Below are 25,566 nucleotides of genomic sequence, written 5' to 3' on the forward strand. Positions count from 1 at the left end.
ATCTAAAGTTGATTCATTTGATCAATCAACCAAACTGGGGAACGTGAATACAAATCAAACAAAGCCGAATCACACGATAAGAAAATGATTCAGAATCCGAATTTTTCGAAAGATTTGCGCTTAAAAAGAAAGCGCAAATCAAAGATGAAATCAAGTACCCCCGCGAAAAGAAGGCGCTTGGACAAAAAGGTGAGTTCGAATTTGCTTGATTCAACTGAAATACGAAAAAGATATCTAGAAGAACATATGTTGAAAAAGAAAACTTGACACCTATCCGACTTTTCTAAAAAATTGAACACTTTGCGAATTGGTTCCAAAATGGTTCTTTACCGTCTTTCCTATAGACTATCGACAAAGTTTGACATTGCCTTTTTTCTCATTTTTCGTAGCGCTGGGCCAGTGAAAAGGAGAACAAACCAAGAATTTCCAAATTCCAGAGGTAAGAAAGTGTATTTGAGATGCATACATAAAGCGCGTTCAAAATTTAATCTTATCATTTCTCATTCAATTTGTTTTCCTTAGAAATAAATTGAGATGCGTTTGGAGTGAGTCTGACAAAGACTACCTCAAGGAAATCAGTAGTTACGACAGCTTTTTGTCCCTCGATTATGAGGTAAAATGTTTTTCATTTAGTGTTACTTTGTTTCGTTTTTTTAAGTCATAATGCGATTACTTTTCTCACAAGGATATGGTATTTAGCTTATTCTCAGGTACCCTGGTGAATCATCATATACTATACAACTTTAATCATCAAAACTTTGTACCCAGGAATTCAGTTTTTCAACCGATATTATGAGCTAAGAGAGGGTAATATTCGATGATAAAACAACACTGGCAGAAAATGCTCTCTAACCGTGAAAATGATCGTCTCGACTGACCATTGATTATCTTGTAAAGGTATTCGGGGACGTGCATTGCATTAGGATGCAATCGTGAAACGAAGCACTTGTTTACTGAAGACTCAGAAGTTGTGTAACAAAGTTTGAGCCTTGTTCCAGGGAAGTCGCAAATCTTGGCGGATGAAAATAGCCCGCACAACGGGGTACTCCCTGGAGTCAGTGATTTTTTTTTTAAATTCAAGGGGGAATATGAAGGTCTCTCGGGTTCCTCTCTTGGGTTCATCACTACTCCACAATGGACCCGAATTTACTTAGACACAATCAAGCGAAATACTATGTTTTCGTTTAAAATTTTCCAGAAGCCTAACTGGGTAAATGCGGAGCTAAAGTTCACACTGTCAGGTGACAGTTCTTCATCCGATGAGTCCAGTCAATCAAGTGAGAATGATCAACTGAAATTATCTGAAATGCCGATACCAGAATACATAAAAGAAATTGCTTCTCGAGGTATGCTAAAATTTTGAAAACTTATTTTCAGTTTTTGAGCTTAGTCGAGCCTTCTGCGGGAATACATTTCTCAACCGGCAGAACTCTTCCCGTAAGCAGACATAGAAGAATTAATCCAAATTTGTGCCGCATCCTCTTTCCTGTAAGAGACACTTAAACTATTCAGAGATTTTCCGACCATTATAACGAAAACTCACCCATTAACTTTCTGCTTGCTGTTGTTGTTGTTTTTTTTTTTAAGTTTTCGCTTGTACAATTTGAATTACTCGTTCCGCAACGATTTGTAACACGGATTTTACTCTAATTTGCAACTTTTAGCTGAGTTCATTGATTACGAACTTGGAAAAGTACTTGGGGCTGGTGCGTTCGGTTTGGTTATCTCTGCGACACGCACTAACGGCAACCTGCCGGTAAGTTCTTCTGCTCTATGATTGGTGGGAAAAACTTGGGTCACCCTCTCAACCAATCAGATGCAATCTTGAGTCTGCGCCCGACTCACGTTTTCTGGCACTGTGGGTGGTTTGCCCGTTTTTATTTTGAGTTCTACATAAAAGTTGTACATAAAAGTAACTCTTAGGTTTGATGGCGTAAATTGCTGAGATTCTTCAAGCAAGTAGCTTTTCCTTTTAAATAAAAAAAGAAGGAGTAATAAAATATATATATGGCTATCTTTTCAGGTGGCGCTTAAGTTCGTTCAGAAAAATTCAGTCAAGGAGTTTAAAAAGGTTTGTAAACTTCATGTAATCATAAGAATATAGTGGAGCGGGTTTGTGTTGTTATCTATGTTAGTCAAATCCAAAAATATGTTTCCCTTTTAGAAAAACGTCTTGAATGTAAAAGGAGTTCGTTTTTAAGCCAAGATGTTTTCATCGATTTGGATTAATTGATGAACTATTCAAAAATTCACTTTCTTTCCTTCTTTGCTACAGATAAACGGCTTCGAAATTCCGTCCGAGGCTTATCTTCAGCGCCAGTCACGTCACCGTCACGTGATCGAAATATACGAAGTTATCATCACTGACGAATTCTACGTATACGTTATGGAAAGACCTCAAGTCTGTAAGGACTTGTTTGAGGTCATACACGAGCGAGATAACCTGGACCGACCACTGACAGAGAATGAAGTGCGGCGGTACTTTGCCCAGATCCTGCAGGCCAACATCAGCTGCGAGGAGAATGGTGTTCTACACCGCGACATTAAGCCGGAGAATATCATCGTGGACATGAGTACTGATGAGGCAAAGTTGATTGATTTCGGTCTGGCATCGGAGGTTCAAGCTGAACCTTTCACGCATTTCAGAGGTGAGATTGATAACGAAAAAGAGTACTTTTAACACATCGGTCAAGTTAAAGGCATTGAAACTCAGATGAAACCTGCCCCTCTTATAATGAAGAACGGTCGGTGTAAACCAATCGATATTCTTTAGCTCAGTCTAATTTATGGTTGTTAAAGTGAAGGACGGAATAGGATTGCAAATGAAATCCTTAAAAAAAAAAAATCCCTTTAACGATTACCAGGATTCCATTACAACGAATGCTTCAGCAAAATTTAATGTGAAATGTCAAAAAGTAGTAAAGGAAATGAGAAAGATGATTTTAATGGAGAATCTCTCATTTCAAACATTCTTGCCTCTACATTTACTCGAGCAAAACACGAAGATAAACAGATGATTGGCGTAATATTTATTGACGAGTAATTGACGGTGACGTTTTTTTTACTTGGCACTATTTCAGGCACACCACACTACATGCCTCCTGAGTACAGCCAATCAAAGAAATATGACGGCTGTCAGGGCACGGTCTGGCAAATGGGAATCCTGTTGGTGGACATGTTATCACCTCAAGTACCCGCATTTAAACATTCACATCTGGCCCTCAGTATGCCACCTAGAGTACCCCAAAATATTTCAGCAGGTATTTTATTTACAGAACCTTCAGATTCATGGTACTTAAAAACAAATTTTGATATTTGGGCCAAATCCAGCTATCAAACAGTTACCGCTTCCTTTGTTGTCCGCAAGAAGTCTGAGAAGGAGTGGTCGACAGAAAGCGTTTTTGGAGGGTCTTTCTCGAGAACGCAAAGGTTCAGTCACCCGTACGGGTTAAACCTCTGTGTAGATTGTGAGGGGAGTGGGTGGGGGGAAGGTTACGCACTGAAAAAAGAACAGGTCTAGACTACGTGGTCTGTTAAGAATTCCATTGCATGTAGTTTAATTTGAAATGTCACAAATTAACCCCCAGACTGAAAAGAGGTTGGGATTCATGCCCGTTTTTTCCTCTCCGTTTGTTAAATCCTGTTTGGAATGCATTGAGACTGTTGTACGTTACATCTTGCTTTGTCTGCATACAAACAAATTGTGCGCCATAAATAAATGAGGAAGAAGCAGGAAAATCCAACTTATTCCATGTGGTCGTTGCAAGTGTCTTCCTTCGTTAATGTTCGATTGGCCTTACCATCTTCTCCCCTTTCTGTCTCCAAGGGAGTGGTCGTTTTAGCTTCAGACCGCTTCGAAAGTAAGATCGTCCCATGGAGTGTCTAACGTGAATAACCAGGTTAACATTATTAGTTCTTAAATAATAATTATTTCTTGTTTCCTTTTGAACAGACGCAAAGAATCTTATCTACTCGCTACTGAACACAACTCCAAACAATCGCCCAACTCTTAAGCAAACTCTACAGCATCCATGGTTTGCCAGAACAGACTAAACTGCTGCCTCACTGCTTCTATTAACACTGAATCAACTAAATCGTGAAAACAAAAATAAGTAAAATAAAACGGTGTAGGTTTTAAAACTAAGTTATGACAGTCGTATTTATTATTTCACATTTGTAAAGAAGAAAAAAAAAAGAATCGTAAAAAAAACAGAGTACCTTTAACAAGATGTTGTTAGTGGTGTATCTTTAGCAAGATGTTGTAAGTGGCGCCCATGAAGTGTAAATCACTCAACGAAAAACATCTCAATAACCATATTGAGAGTAGTTTACGGAATCAGTGTTAGTGGTAGGGTACGTATCGCTGAATGAGCACTGTAAGCATTGCGTGTTAACTAAGTGCTGCTCCTGTACTTACCTCACCCTAGTTGAGGCTATCAGTGAGCGGAGAAGCGCAAAAGAGCGAGAGGTTGACAAACTTCGATCGCACATATCAGTGCCTATCCCCTCCCCTGTGTTTTTTTTTTGTACATCCACTAGTTTGCTCGTTTCTACCAACCGAAAGAATATAGTTGATTCAGCAACACAGACGATATTCTTTTATAGACTGTTTTAATTGAAAGAAACCTCACAGTTTCATTTCAAAACAAATATATATTACTAATAATTCTCGGTATGAAAATCATTGTTAACGTAGATCTAGGATAGCTATGTACACATATCTCAATTTTATTTCTGAGTATCACCAATACAACCTGTGTAACTCATACAAATGTATTGTTTTTGACAAATAATTGTAATATAATTAATAAACTTTTGTGCTTTGAGTAAATTTTTGTAATCAGAATATCAATCTTTGTTGATCAGTGATCTATTGCCGCATTCTGATAAATTACCACTTTAAACATTCCCATTCCCTTTCCCATTCCTTTTCCCATTACAAAGAATTTCAAACAAGCAGAAGCAAAGACATCCAGTCTGATGCACATAGGAAAAATAAAATTCAAGTCGTTCAAAATAATGTGACGAAGCATTGACAAGATAAACCGCGATATGCAATTTAAGGCTTTGCAATTGTCATCTTTGGGGCCTTCCCAAGACTATTCTGAAGGGCTTCCCAGGTATTCGGACATAGCAACCCGTTGCATGGCAACCGGGAAATGCTTGATTGACATTTTCTATTATAGTCTGTTTGGAACTTCTGAACTGCTGTTTGGATGAGCGCGGAATATACCTCTGGTGTATCAAACAATGAACTCAAGTAACTGAGCTGGCGCAGAGCTGTAACAAGCGCACCGATCAGATTCCGAACGGCCCCATGTGGGGAATTAGGAATGCCGTAAGTGTTTGATACAATGTCCTCCATCCTCTGTATCGTTTCAAATACAGTTGTCATCAGCACAATCTCAGCGGGAGCATTTCTGGGAGGTGGATTGTAATCGCAAGCGAGCTTGCCAAGCGTCGCAAAATTTGTCACAGTGTCCTCGAAAGAATCATACTCCCCATCAGGTATAGGAATCAGTGTAAGCTGGTCTCTAACATGATCCACATTCAGTGTGACGGCAATACCATAGTTCGTGCGAATGCATAACAATCCATTTTCATTCGCTGAGCACATGAATACTTGTTCCAGCATTTCTATTTGAGCAAACGAAGTGTTTTCTGGTCTCACCTTGACAACAGAAACTTTGACTTTCTTGCTTTTATCCGAGGACGGCGCTATAACAGTCCGATAAAACCTTTTGGAAATAAAATAAAAACTTGTTAAAGAGGAGTTCAAGATTCAAGCCGTTACCCAAGTTACAACCATACTGCGACGCGGAACATTATCCGCGATTGTATTTGGTTCTCTTTTTCTCGTTCTTTGATTGGTCTAAGAAACCGAACCACCTCCTCAACCCATCAGATGCAAAACTAAATCCGCGTTCCCGCGTTTATAAAGGCCGGTTGCTTTTCTTCACTCCGGCTTCCCATGAACTTCCTATGATTTTCATTCTTTTAAAGAGCGGTTGTAATTATTTTGCTAATGGTTTACGACACTATACGCGCTATGGGGATTTTGGATCAATTTGACCATAACAATCCAGAACGACGATTAACGGAGCCAATGAAGAATCAATAGAAAATACATGCAAAAAGCCTAAAGCCCGCGAAAACGCCAGCGACAAAATCGAGAATGCTTTAAGTTTAGCATCTCATTGGTTGACAAAGTGGCGCCCATTTTCAATCAATCACAGAGCGAGGTGAAGCATATGCACTGTTGCATTATTTTAGATACTCATAGTGAGGTAAACTGAAAAAAATAATGGGAATCAACCAGAGTAAACGTTTCTCACCTAGTTGGATCCAGGTGCCACTCTTTCACAGCAAACACCTCAAATCCCTGGAGCCATTTATCCTGAGAAACTATTTCAAACACCGCTGCTTCTTCTCTGGCCATCTTACCAAACCTAGCTTGCTCACACACGACTATCCTTTCCGTTAATAGATGCGTCTTGTCCCTGTAATCCTGTTCGTTAATCCGCACCAAATACTGACAGGCAAACTCTACACTTGCCAAGTAATACCCTGCTTCTGAGAACGCCAAGTTAGGATTTGAATATCTCCTTAAGAACGCGATCGTCGACGCGAGGTTTGGTATTTTAGATTTTAGAACGACATACACCCAAACATCCATGAACTCATCTGGCGAAAGTGTAAAAAAAAAGATAAGCGAATGAGCAAACGAAGAGGAACGTGGGTGTAAGCTTTGATGAAAGAATTAGTTGGCGGAATTATCTTCCCAGTGAATCTTACAAAATTAAACCTTCTTTCCAATCTAATCACGCTCAACTTTAGCAGTCTGATTCCAGGTTATTTTTTTTCGCAACACGATAATCTTGTTCTTCGAGAGTCAGTCGACTCTTTTGGACGTGAGACGAGATTTAGGTCTCGTAGCTTGTTTCAGGCGTCCGGTCAGTAGAACGAGGCGCAATAAAACTGGCGCGAAACTTGCGACTGAGTGCAAAAACGAGGGAGGTCTGGGCCAGGTACGCGACCTGAACCAAACCTGCTTCCTATTCTTTTGCTCCATTGCTACTACGTTTGTTTATTTCGCTCCGTTTTACTAACTGAAAGCCTGGAAAAGGCTACACGTCTCACGAGAGGAAGGTAATTTAATTCTTGGAGGTACTGTACCGCAGAATTGTTATGCCTCTCCGTATTCTGATCCCCTGATTACTACCTTGTTACACACAGATGAAAAAAAACTTACCTGCACCAGGAGGTTTAGAATGTTCTAACATGGACAACTCATTAAGTTTTTTGAACACACAATGCGCCGCGCTGACAATCGCGTGTATCTTGCGTGATGGTAAGATGGACAATGCCATGCTTTTCATGGAAGCCACTGCTGCATAATACGGTGCTATACCATCGTCTTGATATACTACGTTGATGCCGAACTGGGTCTGTGTGATGTGTGCAAGATTTTTGTAAATCTGTGATATCCTTTTGTCCTCTTCTGGCTTACGGATGTGCGCTTGAATGAGGTTGTAGATGGATGGAAGCAAGTACTGCTCTAGTTTAGCCTGCAACAGTAAAAGTTCATTTAAAAAAAAACAGTTTTGGGTGAATGTGATTTGCATAGACTTGAAACCATCAGTACATTCCAACCTCGATTATCCGGACCCCGATTATCCGAACTTTCTTCTCTGGTCCCAATTTTTCTATGAATATTAATTAGTTGTGTTCTTGAAAACTCAAAGTCGCAAAAAGCCCAATAATCCTTTCAAAAGATTGTTGAAACAGCGTATTATCCTCTGCGCTTTTCAAAATTCGAAAGTGCGACGAGACAAAGAAATATTCTGATGCGTTCAGCTGATATATGGTTGGCTCAATTGTTTTGTTGTTGTTTTGTTTCATGTTTGATTAGTTCCTTCCGCGTAGGCTATGTAAACACACGAGCGATCGATCGTAAACTCAAATAAAAAACATGCCTACGAAGCGAAAGCTAGCCATTCTATTGATTAAAGATAAGCAGATAATTATTTCACATTTCTATCTCATTAATATTCATATTTTCGATTATCCGGACTCTCGATTATCCGGACTATTTACCGAGGTCCCGATGAGTCCGGATAATCGAGGTTCGACTGTATTTAAGCTATAGACAACCTTTTTCTGTGTTTACGTAGCCTCATCTAATTACTTAAGAGGCTGTCTCGCTTATTTCCACCCGGTCAATTTTGCGTCAAAAATAATTTTGCTTGAAACTCTGTCAACAGAAATACTTTACCTAGAAAAGAACTAAATTAGATTTGGTTTGATTCGAAATAATTTTCTGACTGCATTAGGGGCCATAATTATTTCCCAGTCCGTAGGGACCGTCGCAACGTCTCGAAAATTGAAAAATAGGCATATTTTGTAACATTGTAAAATATTTGATTCGCATAGTTAAGCCACAAAATTTATATCAGATTGCTTTAAAACCTTTCTAGTTTGCCAAGAAAGTTAGAATTTGCCCTCTCAATATATTTGAAAAGGCGAATTTTAGCATATTCTGACCACTAGAAATCGCCATCGGCCGATGGCCGTAAATAACCTTGATTTAGATTGAGTTTGATATAATATAATTAATAAATCAACTTCAAATATCCTGAGCTTGCTTCTCTCGGTTCCGCGTCGATTGTGTCCACAGAAAAGCAACCTGTCAATAGCCGCAGAAATCGGCTACCAACGTGTTAAAAACTTGACACATGCTTCGTATGAAGAGATGTTATAAGTGTTGCTTTTGGTAAATTTTCAATCGATTTCATCAAAACATTTCACTGACTACTAGATATTATAATATATTACATTATAACAACGCCGTCAGAACTTGATATCGGAAGTAAAGGTAGTTTGTATCTGTAGAGCATATTCTACACTCTCAGCCACCGTCATGATAAGACATTGTTTACATAAGTCTACTGAGAAACACATTAACAATCACTAATCACGTACGACAGTTTGTCTATGAGGATCTGTTTTTTGTCTCTCAATTTTACAGGGATATCAAAATGACTACAGATGGCTCTCAACAAAACCACATTGAATTTCTGAAGTGTCCTACTGTGGTAACGTTCACAGAGGTCATACGTATCGTAGCAGATTGGATGTGAGACTTTGATCTCTTTGTTAACTTTGTCAACCAGATCTTGTCACTCGGAGTTTTCCTGGACGCATTGGATATCTTCCTCCTCATCCAGCGATAACAGATATCCCGATCACACCCTGATCTTTTCGCCGCATTGCTGCTAGCCGGGAGAAAAAGCTCTGAACTTGGCTCTTTGTCAGCCACTGTTCTCTAGTGAACAAACGTGCATTTGATTCATTTTTTGCATTTCGCATGTCCATTGCAACTTGGGCGGGGTCTGTCTTTCGCCCAGTTCTTTCTCCAAATGTAAACCGTGCCGTTAGGTATTCTTTTATTTCTCTGAAAATCTAATGCTGCCCCCTGGTTTGCTTACGGCCCATCCTGTTCGTAGAGACGAGTGGGGCGAAGTATCCACGGGTGAAGTTAGTGGTGTACTGGAATCTAACGAACAGCTCGAACACTTGATACTAGCGGTATCTATCGACGAGAACTTAAGGGCCCAGTCCCTTTTGATTGCATCATACTGGCTTAACCTGCTGACTGTATGCTTTCTAACGTCCAGGTGCAGCTCCAGCTGCGAAAAGGTTTCAAACACTTCAACACATCCAAACACAAAGCATTCAAACAATGGCGTTGTACTCTCTGTTTCCTTGCTGCCCTTTGAACGACGCTTGACCACATGCTTTTCAGGAGGATCATAAACCCTTGAGACTCTATGGTTTGAAGGGACGTTTGACCTTGGTGCTTGATATAAATTACGTCATATGGAATGTACTTCCCTTTACCGATGCCATAACATTTCCAAACTCTCCGACCGATATCTCCATATTCGAAGTGGTGGAAGCTACTAAAATGCTCAATCTTATTCATACAGAGAGTGTTCTTTGATTCGTCTACTATGCTTACTGCAGCTGTTGTTCCCTTCACTGGGTGTTTCTTCAATGCGTATCCTCTGTCCAATGAAAGCTTTAACAACCTCGCTGAAGACTCGCTACAGACTGAAGCCCTCTGGTTTCGAAAAAGCACTTGCATGCCGTACTACACTTGCAGGCCTTCCAAAAAAATAAAGGGTCAGCGGGTTTACCCGCAATGGTTAATGCGGACCTCTGTTATGCGCGATATTGCAATCGTTCAGATTTAAATTCCAAAACCCCAAACTTCGACACATAGACTTACAAGTGGAGTTCTATGACTGATTCTTGAAGAGAATGCAGCTGCAATCCAAAGTTTCAACGGGACATTAAGCAGGAAACATGGCTTTAGTTTTCGAGTTTAGTTCGCAACAACGGGTCAAATAAGAGTATCGATAGATGCCGACCGCTGAATTTTGGAGGTATTTGCTAGAGTTGTCATAAATTTCACCAGTTTGGGGAGCGAGGAATATCTGAAATTTCACATTAACCTATGATTTCTCCGGCTATTGACATGTTGCTTTTCTGTGGACACAATCGACGCGGAACCGAGAGAAGCAAGCTCAGGATATTTGAAGTTGATTTATTAATTATATTATATCAAACTCCAGATAAAAGCATTTATTCTTTTCATCCAAAATTTTTCCTCCCCAAATATTACATTGGGATACAAAACAAACCATACGGCACAACCTAAGGCACAAGCTATCAGCGGTCTTCTCTTTTATGCGGACCTTTGTGAGAACAGTATAACATCGAACTGGATCTAAATTTAAGCGATTATTTCTTCACTTCAGAAGCCTAAAACCTTCATTTCTCCCTCAGCTTCCAGACATGGAGAGATTATATTCTGATTTTGGAAAAAATTCAGCTCTGCAGCGATGTTAATGGGTGATTCACCGCGAAATGTGGCCAATTCCGACATTTGTTTTGATACCACGAATCACGATGGATGCCGCCTACTTTTCGAAGGCAATACCTAGCTATTTGTTAAAGTTATCATGGATTTCATCAATTTGGTTATTAGAAAAATTCTAAAGTGAGCCATCAAGCCGGGCTGCAAAGCGGGTAAGCTGTATTTATGACGAAATCTGCTCCAGTGGTTCGATTTTGGTGTAGGCGAAAAAATCGCGAATGCTCGTACATGTGCTGATTCAAACGGTCATAACTTTTGAAAAATCGAAAACGTACAGGGGTCTTTGCATATTTTTGCCTATAAAGGTCTAAACTTAACGGCTGTGTAGGATAGAATCGTCAACCAGGTCCCAAATCCCAAAAGTTAACGTCTAAATCAAGGTTATTTACGGCCATCGGCCGATGGCGATTTCTAGTGGTCAGAATATGCTAAAATTCGCCTTTTCAAATATATTGAGAGGGCAAATTCTAACTTTTTTGGCAAACTAGAAAGGTTTTTAAGCAATCTGATATAAATTTTGTGGCTTAACTATGCGAATCAAATATTTTACAATGTTACAAAATATGCCTATTTTTCAATTTTCGAGACGTTGCGACGGTCCCTACGGACTGGGAAATAATTATGGCCCCTAATGCAGTCAGAAAATTATTTCGAATCAAACCAAATCTAATTTAGTTCTTTCCTAGGTAAAGTCTTTCTGTTGACAGAGTTTCAGGCAAAATTATTTTTGATGCAAAATTGACCGGGTGGAAATAAGAGAGAGCCTCTTAAAGGTTGGTAGAATTTGAGATAGTTTAGCAGTCCAGGGTTTTCATAACTGTCACAAATTCATCCAACCCACTTCTCAGTTGTTCAGACACTCTAAAAAAGCTCTCCACTGCTCTAAAAATGTTTCTCATCAACACTTATAAATCTATCATGTCAAAACCTAGTTTACATACTACCATTGAAAAAACCTATTAACCAATGAAGGCATGCTTACTACCTAATTTATTTTATCAATATTTAAATTGAACCATATACTTTGTTACTATGAAGAATATCATTTCTTAAGATTAACATTGTGTTTTGATTGCCATCTTTGAGGAGGGAGTCTTTCAGAGGTAATGTCACAGACTATTTTGGGTTTGACACTTACTAACAACTGTAAACAATATCTATTTTCAATAACAAATAAAGTATATGTTATTGAACATTTTGAATCATATATAACTTTAAAGTTGCTCTGATCCATGGTGATTTGCATCCAAGCCTGTTATAATCGCTAGGTGATTATGATTATGTGCCAATCAATTCAAATGTGAACTGGAAGTGTCAAGGCTTTCCAGTGGAATACATTTTATTGTTTGATGTGGAAGTATTCAAGGGTGAAGACTTTGTTTTTCATGATTTTCACATCATAGAGTAATGCTTACAAGTCAAAAACCTAATGGTGGCACCAAAAAATAATACACCATACCTTTTTTCCTCACTGATTTTAATAACATTTGTTCCTGGGGGGAGGGGGTATTTGGCCCAGGGAGGGGAGAAATTTGAATAAACCAATCTTAAAAAGTTGAGACTCCCAGGGGGATGTGGGGGGAAAGACAATCCAAAACTCATACAGATCAACTTCTTGATATTTCTGAAGCAGTTATACCCATCAAAGTAAGATAAATACTTCTTAGCAATAAGTTGTACCTATATTACTTACATAGACCATATCATATGACAGGCTTTCTCTTTGATGAGTCAGCTGTTTATCTATGATGTACTGTGCCATACCACCCACAAATTCCTGATATCTGTCTGGGTGGACTCCTGTGGGGAACTCATCATCAATATTTTGTACATCCCAACATTCACGAATGTAAGCTTTCAACTTACATGCTTCAAATGTACTGTTTATATGGTTGGTATCTAAAATCCTATCCAAAATGCTGGCAATTTCCAAAGAACCTGGTGAAACCACAACTTCTTCAAGGTTCAAGTCACCAGAGGTTACATCTGGTTCTTTGGAGCCAAGCTTTTTCTCCAGGTGTGATGTAAAGGACTGTCTTGTTGTTATTGATGATACTGATGACTGTGACAATTCTTTATCATCTTGAAAGCAAAATTCTTTGTGCAATCTGCAATTCAGAAGCAATCATGAAATGAATTTCTATTTGGGAATAATTCCTAAGATCTGATTATAACTCTACCTTCTGTTTGCAACACCTTCTCTTGTGAGTTGGCAATGGAAATCTACTAACATATCAAAATTGAAGACAACAATCTTAAGCTGCTTACTTGATGCAGATAATATATGGTGTTGTAAGAAATAAGTTATGCATGGATACGTCTGAAATCAAAAATGGATTAAACATGAACAAAGTAAGAGTTTGATGGTCAAAGAAATGTTTTATCCAGCTATATGGTTTTAATGAGAGCTGACTAAAGGCACTACTAGTAATGCAATTAAAGTGACATGCTCCCTGATGAACATAGCCTTTTCACGGGTTAACTAAACTATAACCTTGGAGGTTATAAGCATTTTTAAAATAAAAGCTAACTTACTGCTAAATAGACAAAATACCTGATCTTTGCAGCCTCCAAATCAAGCATTTTTGATTGCAGTTTGTAAATTTGTTGATTTCCTTGCACCCATTCCTCAAATCTGCAGAACTGCAGACCTTCTGGAGTTGGTGTTTTACTACCTGTGGTGATCAAGTCCTGAGTGAAAGGGTGAGTAGTCTTAGGCTATAACTACAGTAATATCAAAATTAACAACTGTTTGTAAAATAAGGTGTAACACACACTTGAGATCATGTACAGGAGAGATTTTTCAGATCATACGCCTCTCATTTCGAAAACCCCATAATTTCCAAAGTCTTGCAATGTCTATTGAGTTTTCCACACGACAAAGCAGCGACATGCGCTCGTTTCGCTTAATCAGGTTGATTTTCAGAAACTGAAAGAGGATCTAACGAAAGTTTTCCCTGCTTGAAAAAATGTGAACTCACAAACGGAATAAATTTACGTGACCCAGTACCTGTAACTGTTTTATACAGGAGCTCACATGCACTTGCTTCAAACACAGCACTTGAATCTTCAACATGACGATCTCCTTGGTTAGCTGACGCTTTTTACGCGAGTATTCCTCTGCATCTTCAGTCTTGCCGTCCACAGACTCTAATGCTCCCCAGGAACCCATCACCCACACAGTCATTGGCTCCGCGCCGCTCTCCTCGTCAAGGCGCTCTTCTTGTGCGCTCAGAGAAAAGCACTGGCTTTGTAGCTCCGTTTTCAGGTGGCGATAGCTGATTAGTGATCTTGCTACTGTTTCTTCTGTCTCCTTTTTCACTGAATCTAATTCCCAGTTATCAAGGAGACGAGAAGACTCGAGGAGACCTGCAATGTCCACCATTTTTAAACGTCCACCTCGTTATGAGGACGAGTTGCGTTTCAGGAACAAGAGCCGGGGTGGGGTAAAAAACATTTAGTTTTATCCACAAAGGAAGTGATTGGTAGATGAAAGTTGAAATCAATAAGTAGACTCTCGAAGTTTTTTAAAAAATTTTTCCTTTTTATTTCTTTTCTTAATTTAATAACAATTAAGAGCATGAATCGTTGGGAATTTGTTAAGAAAAATTTAACTTAGGTTCATAGTTTCCCTGAGGGGGTGGGTGAAGGAAAGCTAAAGCAAAGAAATAATAGATCGTAAATTGGTCAGCGGAAACACTTTGTTCATTTACAGTGCATTATGTATCTACGTATGCCGTTTTGATCTTCCTCGGGAAAATTTGAGCGCGGAAACCACTTGCCATATTTTCCTTTAAATTGAAATCAAGACGAAAAAAGAGGGAAATAAATAGAAGTATTTTATGGAGAAGCTTGTATGATTAGAAATTCCCAAATTTGGAGTAAGCCCGGGAGAATCGAACCGGATACGATGACCAATCAGACACAACTATCGAACCAGCTGTTAAACAAACATATGGTCGAAATTTAGAAAGTTCCTTAAATTTTGGTTCATCACCTGTTAGCTAGGGTTCAGATGGTCTTTTTATTTCGCTATGGGCAAAATGCGAATTTTTCCCGTTTCATTTTTACTTCTGGTCATTTCAGTCACGGTCGATGCCGACATCGATGCAGAGGAAGCAGCATTGCCAACAAAATGCCATGGTGAGTAAGGATTATTCTATTCTTCGCTTTTTTATTAATCCTTTTTTGTAAATGATACCCAAGGAAATAAAAAAAAGCTGTGTGTATAAATCTCTGAAAAACAAAAAGTTATTTCAGAGACGCGTTACTTTTGACAAAAAGACAACTAAACAACAAAGTAGATGTAGTCTCCTGAGAATGACCTGTGAATTCTGCAGCTACAAATGTTTGTTTGCTCTCTACTTTTTATTTATTCGCTTATTAGCCGTTAAAATTGATCTTCCAAGAGACGATAAAATATTGTAAATTTAGACTCCACAAATGTTTTAGAGAGTATCTTATAGCTAATCTGAAGCTTTTTTCTGCTAACCATAGTAAATACGAATGCGGGGAGATTTTTTTTCTTCACAAGCTGCTTGTTTGTTTTAGCTCAACAGTTATGTTTTCCAGCCAAATATATTATGCGTTAAAAATTTTCTTTCAATATTTCACACAACTTTTATGTGGCATTTTAACTTTGATTCGCCATTAAAAAAACTTTTGTCGTTCTTGAAGTTACCTGATCGAGTTCGATTGAAGAGATTCGAAACTAAATTTTGTCGAACATATGTCTGAAACATGAAACTGTAGCTTGCCAGTCAACTTATTTTTTGGAGCCAAGAGACGCGAGCACCATTCAATTGACTTCTGTTCATTTGATCGAAATGTTGATTAGGCTTTGTTCACAATCAGATCACTGACTCAAATTGTGTCATATGTCAATATACACAATTGTGATCTTCTAAATTAACAGCAACCACACTTTTGATTGGCTGCCTCAACAAACTTAACTTTAAACAGGTGCAAATTGTTGGTTAATATTGGCACAGTTTAGAGGCCAATTTTTGTTTGGTCAATGTTTTTCTTTTTTGTGAATAGCGGTTTATGCCCTCAGGACAAGGATTTGTTAATTCTCTCTCTGAGCACCTGCCTTGGATCTGCAATCTAAATTATTTCAGGTTTGCGTTTCTAGCATTAGATTAAGCTGTAAACTGATAAGAATTTCTTGAGGATTTGATACCATTGCGACAGTAGTAGTTCCCCCTCTATCTTTTTCAAAGTCCAGTTAACCCTTTAACTTCCACAGGTGATTAACATTTAACTTCTCCTTTAAATGTCCATAAATTATCCAGCAAGCAAGTAATGAGAATACTCAAACCTCTTGAGCAGAATTTGTCAACTCAATCTAACACCAGGTGTAGCACTCACAAGGGAGAGTTGAAATCAGATCTTGGGACATAAAGGGATAAATAATTTCTGTAAGAAATAAATTTTAAAAAAAAATTTGTCTTTCTTAATGTGTTTGAATCTCTCAATGTTACAGTTTGTAAACACTTGGTACAAGAACTGCAGGATGAGCTTGAAAGGTCTGGCAAGTCCAAGGAAGTCTTCCAAACAGGGCAGATATTTCAGGAGCAGCGTAAGGAAATAAACTACCAGTATTCGTAAGTATGCAAATCATATTGCTGTAGTCAATTGCCTCTAGATCATGGGAAAAGGGGAGACATATTAGTCTTGCAGCTAGTTTGGCACACTCTGGAGCTGGAATTAGCCAATACCAGTTTAAACCTTTTACCTCATTTATGTGGGGTTGCAGACCTAAAACACTTTTCAATGAATCATTAATTACATTTTAGAAACTCACACTCTATACTTTTATATTTTGTTGCAGTGAGGTTCGTCTGAATGAAGCTCTGGAAAATGCCTGTTCTAATGTTTTAGATTACAAAGTGCATAAAGACAAAGTAAAGGCTTTGAGATATGAAAAGAGTGAGTGAAATCATTATATTAAAAAATATTCCCCCTTTTCCTAATGCCTTGTGATATACAATTTTTGACTCTGAAATGAGTTTCCACCATAAACACTGTGTAAGGGTATTCTCTGTAGCCTTATTATACAGAGAGATGCTCTCCACTAGGAGGAAACTTTCACTGGGTAGTAGAAGCAGCTTTTCCTTCACAGAATATTTTCTGACAATTTACTGTTTTCTCTTAGAATTTGTATCACATTTTGAAAGAATGCCTGTTTTAAATATAACCTCCTGCAATCATATAGCTTAAGCCCAAATTTTCCAAATTGAACAAGTCCCACAATGGAGGGTGTTTTCCAACACAGGGCCATTATCGTAGATCTCTTTGTTCCAAACAGGGTCATGTAGGCTTCCATGCTCTTAACTGCCCCTTTGTACCTGAAATACCTGGACAAGTTAGCCTAATAATATACTGTGTCCCTGGAATTAAAACTCAATACTAAGTTGGAATAATACTTCTCTCTCTCTCTCTTTCCAGAGGAAAGTGTAACATTCAACACCCTCAAAGGACTCAAAAATCGAGGAGTCAAGGTAGACCTTGGATTTCCTTACGAGATGTGGGACACACCTGATGCTGAAGTAACAAGGCTAAAGAGCAGGGTAAGACCTTGGTAGACATTTTGTTATTTAAGTTATGGGCTGTAGTCATTGGCATACTTTGTTGGTTACCTTGCAGGGATTTTCTGGCCATGATTTCAGTCAAAAAGATGGTGTATACTGATTGGCAAAACTGAGGCCTGATACCCTGAAATTTTCAGTGCAAATAGTCTGAGACAAAGCTGTCAATTGGCCATTAAGTTTCACTGCAGGTTGTTGACATGTGAATAAAACAGCTCTCATTCAAGAGAGAGATCAAGGACTTGAAATCAAGCACAGTTAGTCACACTAGGATATCTGTCTCCTGCCATACTTAGCACCCTGGCTGCTTTGTTGTTACTCAATAAATTCCTGTTCAACTTTTTCTTATAACTACATGATCTGTTTATCAAAATCACTAGCAACATAAATAGGGTCCTTGAAACAAATAGTGATTTTCCACAATAAACAGAACAGCAGCTGTTTTTGAACAAGGTTCTGTAGTTTTGCATTTCTTGTCAGGTTACAGAGTTGTTTTAAAAATGGTGGTATCCACAATTAATTTTTCATTACATTTGAGGACAATTTCTGGTTGCAAAGAAGGCTTTTTAATTCAAAGCTCTAAATGCAGCAAGGAGTGAATTTTTATGAGTATTTTCACATTGTGAAGATACTAAGAATTATGTTTTGGCTGGAATATGATTTAATAATCACAGTTTATAACTACAGTGCCATTTATTTCAGTGTGAATTAATGGTTGAGACGTATGAAGATGACTTGACCCAGTGGTACTGGTATCACCAAAAGGAAAATTTGACAAACTGGTTATGTATTGAGAGAGTGCTGGACCCTGGGGAGGAGGGTGAGAATTTTGTTCATATCTGTTGTTTTATGTGGGTGTGGTTGTGTGAAGGGGTGTGGCACAGGGGCTGGGGGTTTGGACTCTAGTGTCTGCCTGGTTTTTGGGACCTTGTCAAGTTGTTTATCACCTCTCATTAACAAAGATGGCAGTCACTGTCTTGGTAACATCCCTGAGATAAGGGTGCACTGTATGCATTTTTATTTTCCTCTCTTAGACAAGAAAACTAAGAAGAAGAGAGCGTTTCTAACGCGTTATGTCATCATTACGCCGTATAACGGAGTTCTATGTTATTTTTTTCTTTAACGCAGAGTGTTTCAATGAAACTGAAGCAAAAAATACAGATGACAAGAGAGGCAGTGAAGGGACAGAAGAGAAGGGAAAAGAGGGTGAAGACAAAAACAACGATACAGATGAAGACAGAGAAAAGAAAAAATCCGGAAAGGAAAAAAAGAAAGGGAAGGGAAAGGAGAAAGACAAGAACAAAGGCGGAAAGACATCAGCTGGAAAATCGAAGAGGTCTTCGCAGGCTGAAGAAGATGATTCGGAGAAAATCCAGCGTCTCATTAGGCAACAAGCCCAAGAGCAAGAGGAACACCGCAAGAAACGTGGCAGGACAAAGGAGTTTGTTGGTGGTAAGATGGACGAACGAAAACGGCGAGAGTTCCAGACCAGGCTCCGAGACATTCACGATGTCGACCGTCTCCGACGCGAACTTCGGAGGATTCGTCAACGAGAAATGACCGAAGATGATTACAGTGCAAGAGAGCCTTGGGAACGCCATATGGACTCGAGCATTCCTGAAGAAGTCCGACGTGACATGCGACGACATCGGTTTGAGCGAATGAACGATCCCGAAGATCTGAGGAGAGAGTTGCGCATGCGAGCTATGGACCTCGACGATGATGACCATTTCTTCGAAGAGCACTCCTTCGCTTTTCGTGAATTGAGCCACCGTTACATGATAGAAGCAGAAGAAATTCGTGATCCTTTGGAGCTGAAGAAACGTATCGACGACCTTGACGCGCTGTCGGCGATATTTTCTAGTGGTTACGAGCGTGACCGACGACGAGGGCGACACGGTCGGCGCCCTTGGAAAGACGAATTTTGAAGAGTTGGTGCCGGCCACAGAAAGTTTTTTATCTTTAGCAGCCACACATGAAATAGTGACACAGGGACCCTATCGAGCAGAGAGCGAAACAAACTGGTTTTCACGGACTCTATCAATTTGGTCTGAGGTTATGAATTTCAATCGGTTCCTCTCGCAGAGGGTATTAGTCTAAAGTAATTTTCTCTTGAATAACATAGATAGACGGGACTGCATTGGTATTGCTTTAAAACCCCCTTTTTGTCATTAAAAACATGCGTCTCGCACTTAACTCTCTAAAACCATCAAGTGCAGAGGAGAATAGGGATTTGATCAGCGCCTACTGTCAGCCTCGTACTCAGGTTTCTCTCTTTTCTTGAAACACGTAGCGCAAGGTGTCATGGGCCAGTCGCTCTCTAAGAGTTACTAAAGCCATGTTACCATCGTGCGGTGTTCACCGCTTTTCCCGCCATTGTAGTAGGGTCTGGCTGCTATATAGACAAAAAACCTACCGCTTTACATGTTTCAAGGACGACATGTCACTTAGTAACTATTTAAATTAATTCTTGACTCTTCACAAATTTCCTTTTTGGCAGGCGTTTTTGATTGGCTAATTTGTTGGGCTGCTAATGATTAGAACATTAAGGGTCTTGAATTAAAGTAGAAATATAAGCAAAGGACATTCTAGATGCACGCATCCTTTATGGTGGAAAACAAGTTGTGTATTTTGGTTTCTATTAAAAGTTTGTTCACACTTGCAATGCAAAATGTATGTAAATTTAATTAACACAAATATAAATGACTGCCCGGCGTAAGGAATGGAAACATCGTTTTCTTGCGCTTGCCTTCTGTGCATTTGTTTGTATTTGCTTCATTTGTGTGAGCTGATCCTTGAGCGCACGCAAAGTTTAAGAAAAATTTAAGGCTTGATATGATTGTAGGAAAATAGTTTAACTGTATTTGTCTAAATAAATGACTGGCTTCTGTTCTTTTACGTGTCACATGTTACATGCTGAAAGACGGGCTTTAGTTAGATTACTATTCGCTCATAATTAAGAACTGGAAAAATGAAGGATAGTTTTAAAAACCGATGTTACTGTATTTTCTTGTTATTAATGAGCAATTTAGTGATCAGTGTACGGAATTAACTGAGTGGAGGTTGGAACGCGGGGGAGGGGGGAGGGGAGCTGAAAACCAGCGCCCAGGTCCCAGGGTTTTGTTACATATTTTTCGATGTAACAAACTTAAGGCTAATTGTTAATCGTTCCTACTAAATCTGTCTTTTTTTTTTCTTTTGAAATTTTACTTTCTACATATCTCCTTATCAATGTTCCGGTGGTTTCTTTTTTTAACTTCAGGGCATTCACTCTCCACGACTTTTAAACAGTAAAACAACTATGAAGATATCAAACCATCGCAAATACGTTTAGAGATGAGAATTTTCGAATGGACTTAAGATGCAAATTACGTCCTTTGACCCGGTAGTTATTCTCAAAGATTCCATACAACAACAGGTTTTGTAAAGTTCCTCTTGTATCTAATTTTTCGCTTCCGCAGAAATTGAAACAGAAGGATTTTAAAGAACATATTTTCCATTTCAATTTGCATTGAAGCGTTGTACATTCCTTTTGACATTTATTTCCTGTAACAGCTACAAACAAAACCCAATATGTGTTTTACAATCTTTAAATCCGATGCAATATTTTGATAGGGCGTCTACACACGAAAAGATCGCGAGATCAGTGGACTGAATTTTAACCACGCTTTGTTTGCGTATTCTCAGTTTACAACATTAGTTTACTACTAACAGTACAGACACAGGCCGCTCAAGCTTACGTCTCGAGAAAAAGCCAACGATTAATTAATGAAAGCGTCGTGCGTTGTGTAACTCGGTGCTAAGTTACGAGAGGAACCGTTGAAAATTTGAACACGTTATAAGGAATAGTACTGGGAACGAAATATGGTCGATTTACAACGATAAATATATCGAAATATGAACATTTTACACGTAAAATTAATAGAACTTACTCACATCCTGTGTGTCCGTTGTAGTTTCTGGCGATTTTTACCGTTTTAAGCTTGCCATCATTGTTATTCCTGTCAACGAATTATTCGTTGGCTTTTTCTCGTGACGTGAGCTTGGGCCACCTGTGGTACAGATATCTTTTCACTGACGCACTATTTAGATATGGCTCAAGTAAAATTGAGTTCCGTGCAAGAAACAAGAAATAACGATGTTTATATGAAAATCAGTAATTCAAAGTTTTGTTTACATCTTGTTTTGTTACTTTCGAACTAACTCATCACTTTAAACAAATTACACCCCACAGGAAAACTTTTCCATTACGATCGAGAACTTTCTTTCCATACATTAGAGTATTTGCGCACAATTTCGTGGATGGAGATGTTTAGTAACAAATCATTGGAACTTATTTTTTTCACACTAGCTTCGGTCGCAGATTCTCCTCTTGAATTAATTGTCGATGACTTTTCACTTTTCAACGATCAAGATGTAATCTGTCTCATATTCGTTCTACCTAAAGTCACTGAATAAACAGTAAGCAATATAGCTCGGCGAATTTCTCGCATACGATAGCAGTAAATCAAAGGATTTATGGAAGAGTTTATGTTAATAATTGTCAGTGTGAAGTTGATAGCGATCCAATTCCATTCCGTGTATCCCATTATTTTGCCCAATGCAAGGCACAAGGAGTAAGGGAGATAGCAACACAGTAGTACACAGTACACCAGGAACATGTTTAGAGCCCCCTTCCTCCGGTGTTGCAGCATAAGATTTTTAGACTTATTGTCAACTTCGTGTCTTAAAGTTTCAATCCTCTTCAGATGTACACAAGCGATGCGGTAAATGTTGATGTAAGCCGCTGTTGAGATGACCAGGCAAAACATTATTCCTGAGACGAAAAAGTAGGATCTATATGAAGGAGCAAACATAACCCAGATCAGAGGAGAAATCGCGCCAAGAAGCCATAAAATGACGAGAAATCGGCGGACACGTTTCAATGTGATGACATCTTCGCATCGTAAATGGAGGCGGAGAGACAGATAACGTTCTAAACTGATTGCAGTCACTGTTCCAAAAGACACGCAAGAGAAAATGGACGCTGTTACTGCTACAGCAACAGACATTGTGCAAGTAGATTCTTTAACTCCCCGCTCGGCAAACGATATTAGATACGCGATGTAGAGTGGCTGCAAAATTAGACCGACTCCTAAATCAGACATGGCGAGGCTTATCAGCAACATATTTGCCGGAGTCCATAGCGAGTACGAGTGCCAAATTGAGATAATGACCAAGGCATTGGTCACTGTTGCCGTGATGCAGAAAGGAACGTTTAGAACAGCGTTGACAATGAAAGCTGTTCTGAACGGATCATTCCCAAGTGCTGCCATGTAGCTAAAACTACTGAAACGATTGCAAAAATCATCCTCGGAAATATTGCCGGACATGTTCGTCACTTACTGTGTTCTTGTTAAATCAGGTTTTTACTGCTGTGAAAAAAACCATTTTATCTCAATGGAACACATTAAGCTTTTAGTTAAAGGAATTAGTTCGTGACATATTAATTTGCACTTTCCAATCTTTTGGCCAATTAAATTGCACGAAAGGGCAGTTTGAGGGCTTCCTTTTTTTCCATATCAGCACCTCCACAAGGAAATATCAATATTACCAACTTGTGATATGCAACGTCAATAATTTCTTTAAAATAAGATCCAATATGCCTGATTTCATCCCTTTATTTATTTTCCTGATTTCATAATTATTCTCGAATAAGCCACGATTCTTGGACGAATAATTTTGTCTCGAAGCTTCTTATTTCGTGCAATCAGCGATGACTTAGCATTTCTGTTTTCTTGTTACTTAGAATAATAAATTTCGATCTCCGCGATAAGCTAACATTGGTTTTGAAGTCCAATGAGGTATATTTCCTAATTTAGTACAATCTGCGTGTCTTTCAATCAACAGCTGTCAAACTTGAGCAACGTGAATATTTATTTTCCTGAGAATGTAACAATTGACTCCAAAAGATTCTGATCTCTTTTTCTTCTTTCACATTTTATTTCACCTGGACCATAAAATACTTCCGATCTCTAACGTCAGATAACTCTGAGGAAGCGAAAGTAAATATTCCGACATTGTGTTTCCTCGTCGTAACAGAAGCGACTCGAAAAATGAAAATGAAAACGGCGGTTTTTAAAAAGCAGTTGCCATCAATCAATGACACAGCTCTAGCTTTGCCAAGGTGACAAAAATGTAAGTAATGAAATGTGCGGCAAAAAAAAAAACAAAAAAAAAACGATATTTCCACGGATTCTCTTTACCTTCCACTATAAACAGTAATTTTAGCATATTAAAGGTCTTGCTTTTATTTTATTCACATCATTCAATTATACAAACTTGCTTCTAGAAGCCATTTCAATTTGTTTGTTTGTATAACAATTTTTAATCGACAGCTTATACGTGACGAAATACGTCTCTGTGTTAGAAGAAAAATATCGCGAATCTGCAGAACTCTAAAGAAAAAGGATAAAAGTCATTGCCAATTCTGAAATGGAAAAGGGAGATTTTAAGAATAAATTTATCACTTGAGAATGTTTGCCGTAAGACTGACAAGGCACCAAAGTTTTTTTTTTTATCCGTAAATTACAACAAAACAGATAAAAAGCAGAAATAAAATTTAGATCCCTTGGCCAAGAGAAATTTATTTCCATTTGTTTGGTTCTGAATTCGGAAATTAAAACAGTTTTTGGTTATCCGCTACGAAACTTCATCTATTACGTTATTTAATCACCTGCTCCTTATAATTTTCCTTTCAAGACTTTTTCTTAAAAACAATGTAAGAAAACACGCAAATTTTGTCGCTGAATAGATCTTTGAAGCTGAATAAATCTTTCTAGTTCTCTTCCTTTAAGAATCAGAAAAGAAAAATAACGAGATATATGGTAATTATACACGTCATAGCTATTCCAATGAGCGTGTTAAGAAAATCTAGTGATTCTAAATTGCGGATCTCACAATCTTGAATATGGACAAAAGGAGAAACGTGCTCAACTGAACGTTCAAAACCACATGTTTTCCTCCAAGCTGTTATGTGATGACAAATTAAATTTCGACTCCATGATATTAAGCAATCGCTGTATTTATTTAAAGCTCAGCTGTGCAACTCTGCAAAATTAATCAACGATATTGTCTGGGCCCAAACTGTAGCCGCTCATATCCCTTAGAATTCTAAGCCATTTTCTCGCAAAAGTGAATTTTCTACCGCAAAAGACTTAACAGCTCCGGTTCAAATTTCCCACTCACACCGGGCACAGACGACAGTCAAATGCTCGTGGGTTGCCTAGGAGGGAATGTTCGAGCTTCTAATTGATCGGCGCATAACCTACTTTATAATGGTGTTTACATTTCACATGGACAAAAGTGCTCTTTGTTAGCGGAAATACCGAGAACGGGATCCGGCTAATATGAGACCACATTGCGGAAACTACGTAAATAAATGAAGCAGGAACATGATCTTCTCTGTGAATCACGCTTAAGTTAAATTTATTGACACAAGGTGTCATACGCATGCGCAAAATTCCATAAGAGCTCTTCGACCTTGGGCGAGAACCGAGGTCTGGAGCCGAGGACATAAAAACTTCAACGTGCCGTGCAAAATGTGTCACGGTGTTATACTGTAGAACTGAGCAAAAAATAAGGAAGGAAAGCGAGAACCTAAATAGCCACACTTAAGCCAAACTCATTCCATTTCTTGTGCTTCAAGTTTACAGCAACGAAAATTTAAGCGCATCTGATTGTCATGTTGGTGATTAAAAGTACTTCATTGGCTTCGCTCATGTCGTTGTCGTCTTTCACGCGGGCCGTATTCGATCAATACTTTGGACAGGATTATATAAGTAACCGTGCTTGATACGATCGTTTTAATTTGGAAGAAGGTAGGAGGCACTTCCCAGTAATAGGCTTATGTAAATGTTCCGCTGGATGAGATCGCATTTCCACCATTGGATTAACGAGGGAGATTGATAAACAGAAAGTGACCATGTTGGGAACATTAAAAAACCATTTGCCCAAAAGTGACTAAGATGGGGTCTATAATTGGCCACAGAATAG

At 38.7% G+C, this 25,566-nt stretch overlaps 4 protein-coding genes across 4 annotated transcripts; 2 read left to right on the top strand and 2 right to left on the bottom strand.

Moving 5' to 3' along the window:
• Positions 1 to 33: 33 nt before the first annotated feature.
• LOC113685575 (serine/threonine-protein kinase pim-3) lies at positions 34 to 4,821 on the top strand (the record flags this gene model as incomplete). Its single annotated transcript, XM_027203104.2, has 9 exons — positions 34 to 189; positions 390 to 399; positions 459 to 613; positions 1,199 to 1,346; positions 1,665 to 1,756; positions 2,024 to 2,071; positions 2,276 to 2,648; positions 3,081 to 3,260; positions 3,953 to 4,821. Coding segments are annotated over 9 exons (1,263 nt in total), but the record flags the coding sequence as incomplete, so codon positions are not given.
• LOC113685595 (uncharacterized) lies at positions 4,595 to 14,362 on the bottom strand. Its single transcript, XM_027203128.2, has 6 exons — positions 13,953 to 14,362; positions 13,497 to 13,633; positions 12,636 to 13,050; positions 7,253 to 7,568; positions 6,336 to 6,684; positions 4,595 to 5,738 (listed from the first exon to the last, which is right to left on the bottom strand). The coding sequence occupies exons 1-6, from the start codon at positions 14,325 to 14,327 to the stop codon at positions 5,060 to 5,062; spliced, it is 2,271 nt and encodes a 756-aa protein (XP_027058929.2). The 5' UTR covers positions 14,328 to 14,362; the 3' UTR covers positions 4,595 to 5,059.
• A 278-nt stretch (positions 14,363 to 14,640) lies between these two features.
• LOC113685586 (uncharacterized) lies at positions 14,641 to 20,425 on the top strand. Its single transcript, XM_027203119.2, has 6 exons — positions 14,641 to 15,085; positions 16,428 to 16,548; positions 16,776 to 16,873; positions 17,393 to 17,514; positions 18,235 to 18,352; positions 18,661 to 20,425. Exons 1-6 carry the CDS (start codon positions 14,977 to 14,979, stop codon positions 19,458 to 19,460), a joined length of 1,368 nt encoding a protein of 455 aa, XP_027058920.2. The 5' UTR covers positions 14,641 to 14,976; the 3' UTR covers positions 19,461 to 20,425.
• A 629-nt stretch (positions 20,426 to 21,054) lies between these two features.
• On the bottom strand, positions 21,055 to 23,751 carry LOC113685547 (adenosine receptor A2b). Its single transcript, XM_027203071.2, has one exon. It carries the CDS (start codon positions 22,902 to 22,904, stop codon positions 21,942 to 21,944), a length of 963 nt encoding a protein of 320 aa, XP_027058872.2. The 5' UTR covers positions 22,905 to 23,751; the 3' UTR covers positions 21,055 to 21,941.
• Positions 23,752 to 25,566: the final 1,815 nt, after the last annotated feature.

This window comes from Pocillopora damicornis, chromosome 2 (genome assembly GCF_964200805.1).
Source record: "Pocillopora damicornis chromosome 2, jaPocDami1.2, whole genome shotgun sequence".
Taxonomy (NCBI): domain Eukaryota; kingdom Metazoa; phylum Cnidaria; class Anthozoa; order Scleractinia; family Pocilloporidae; genus Pocillopora; species Pocillopora damicornis.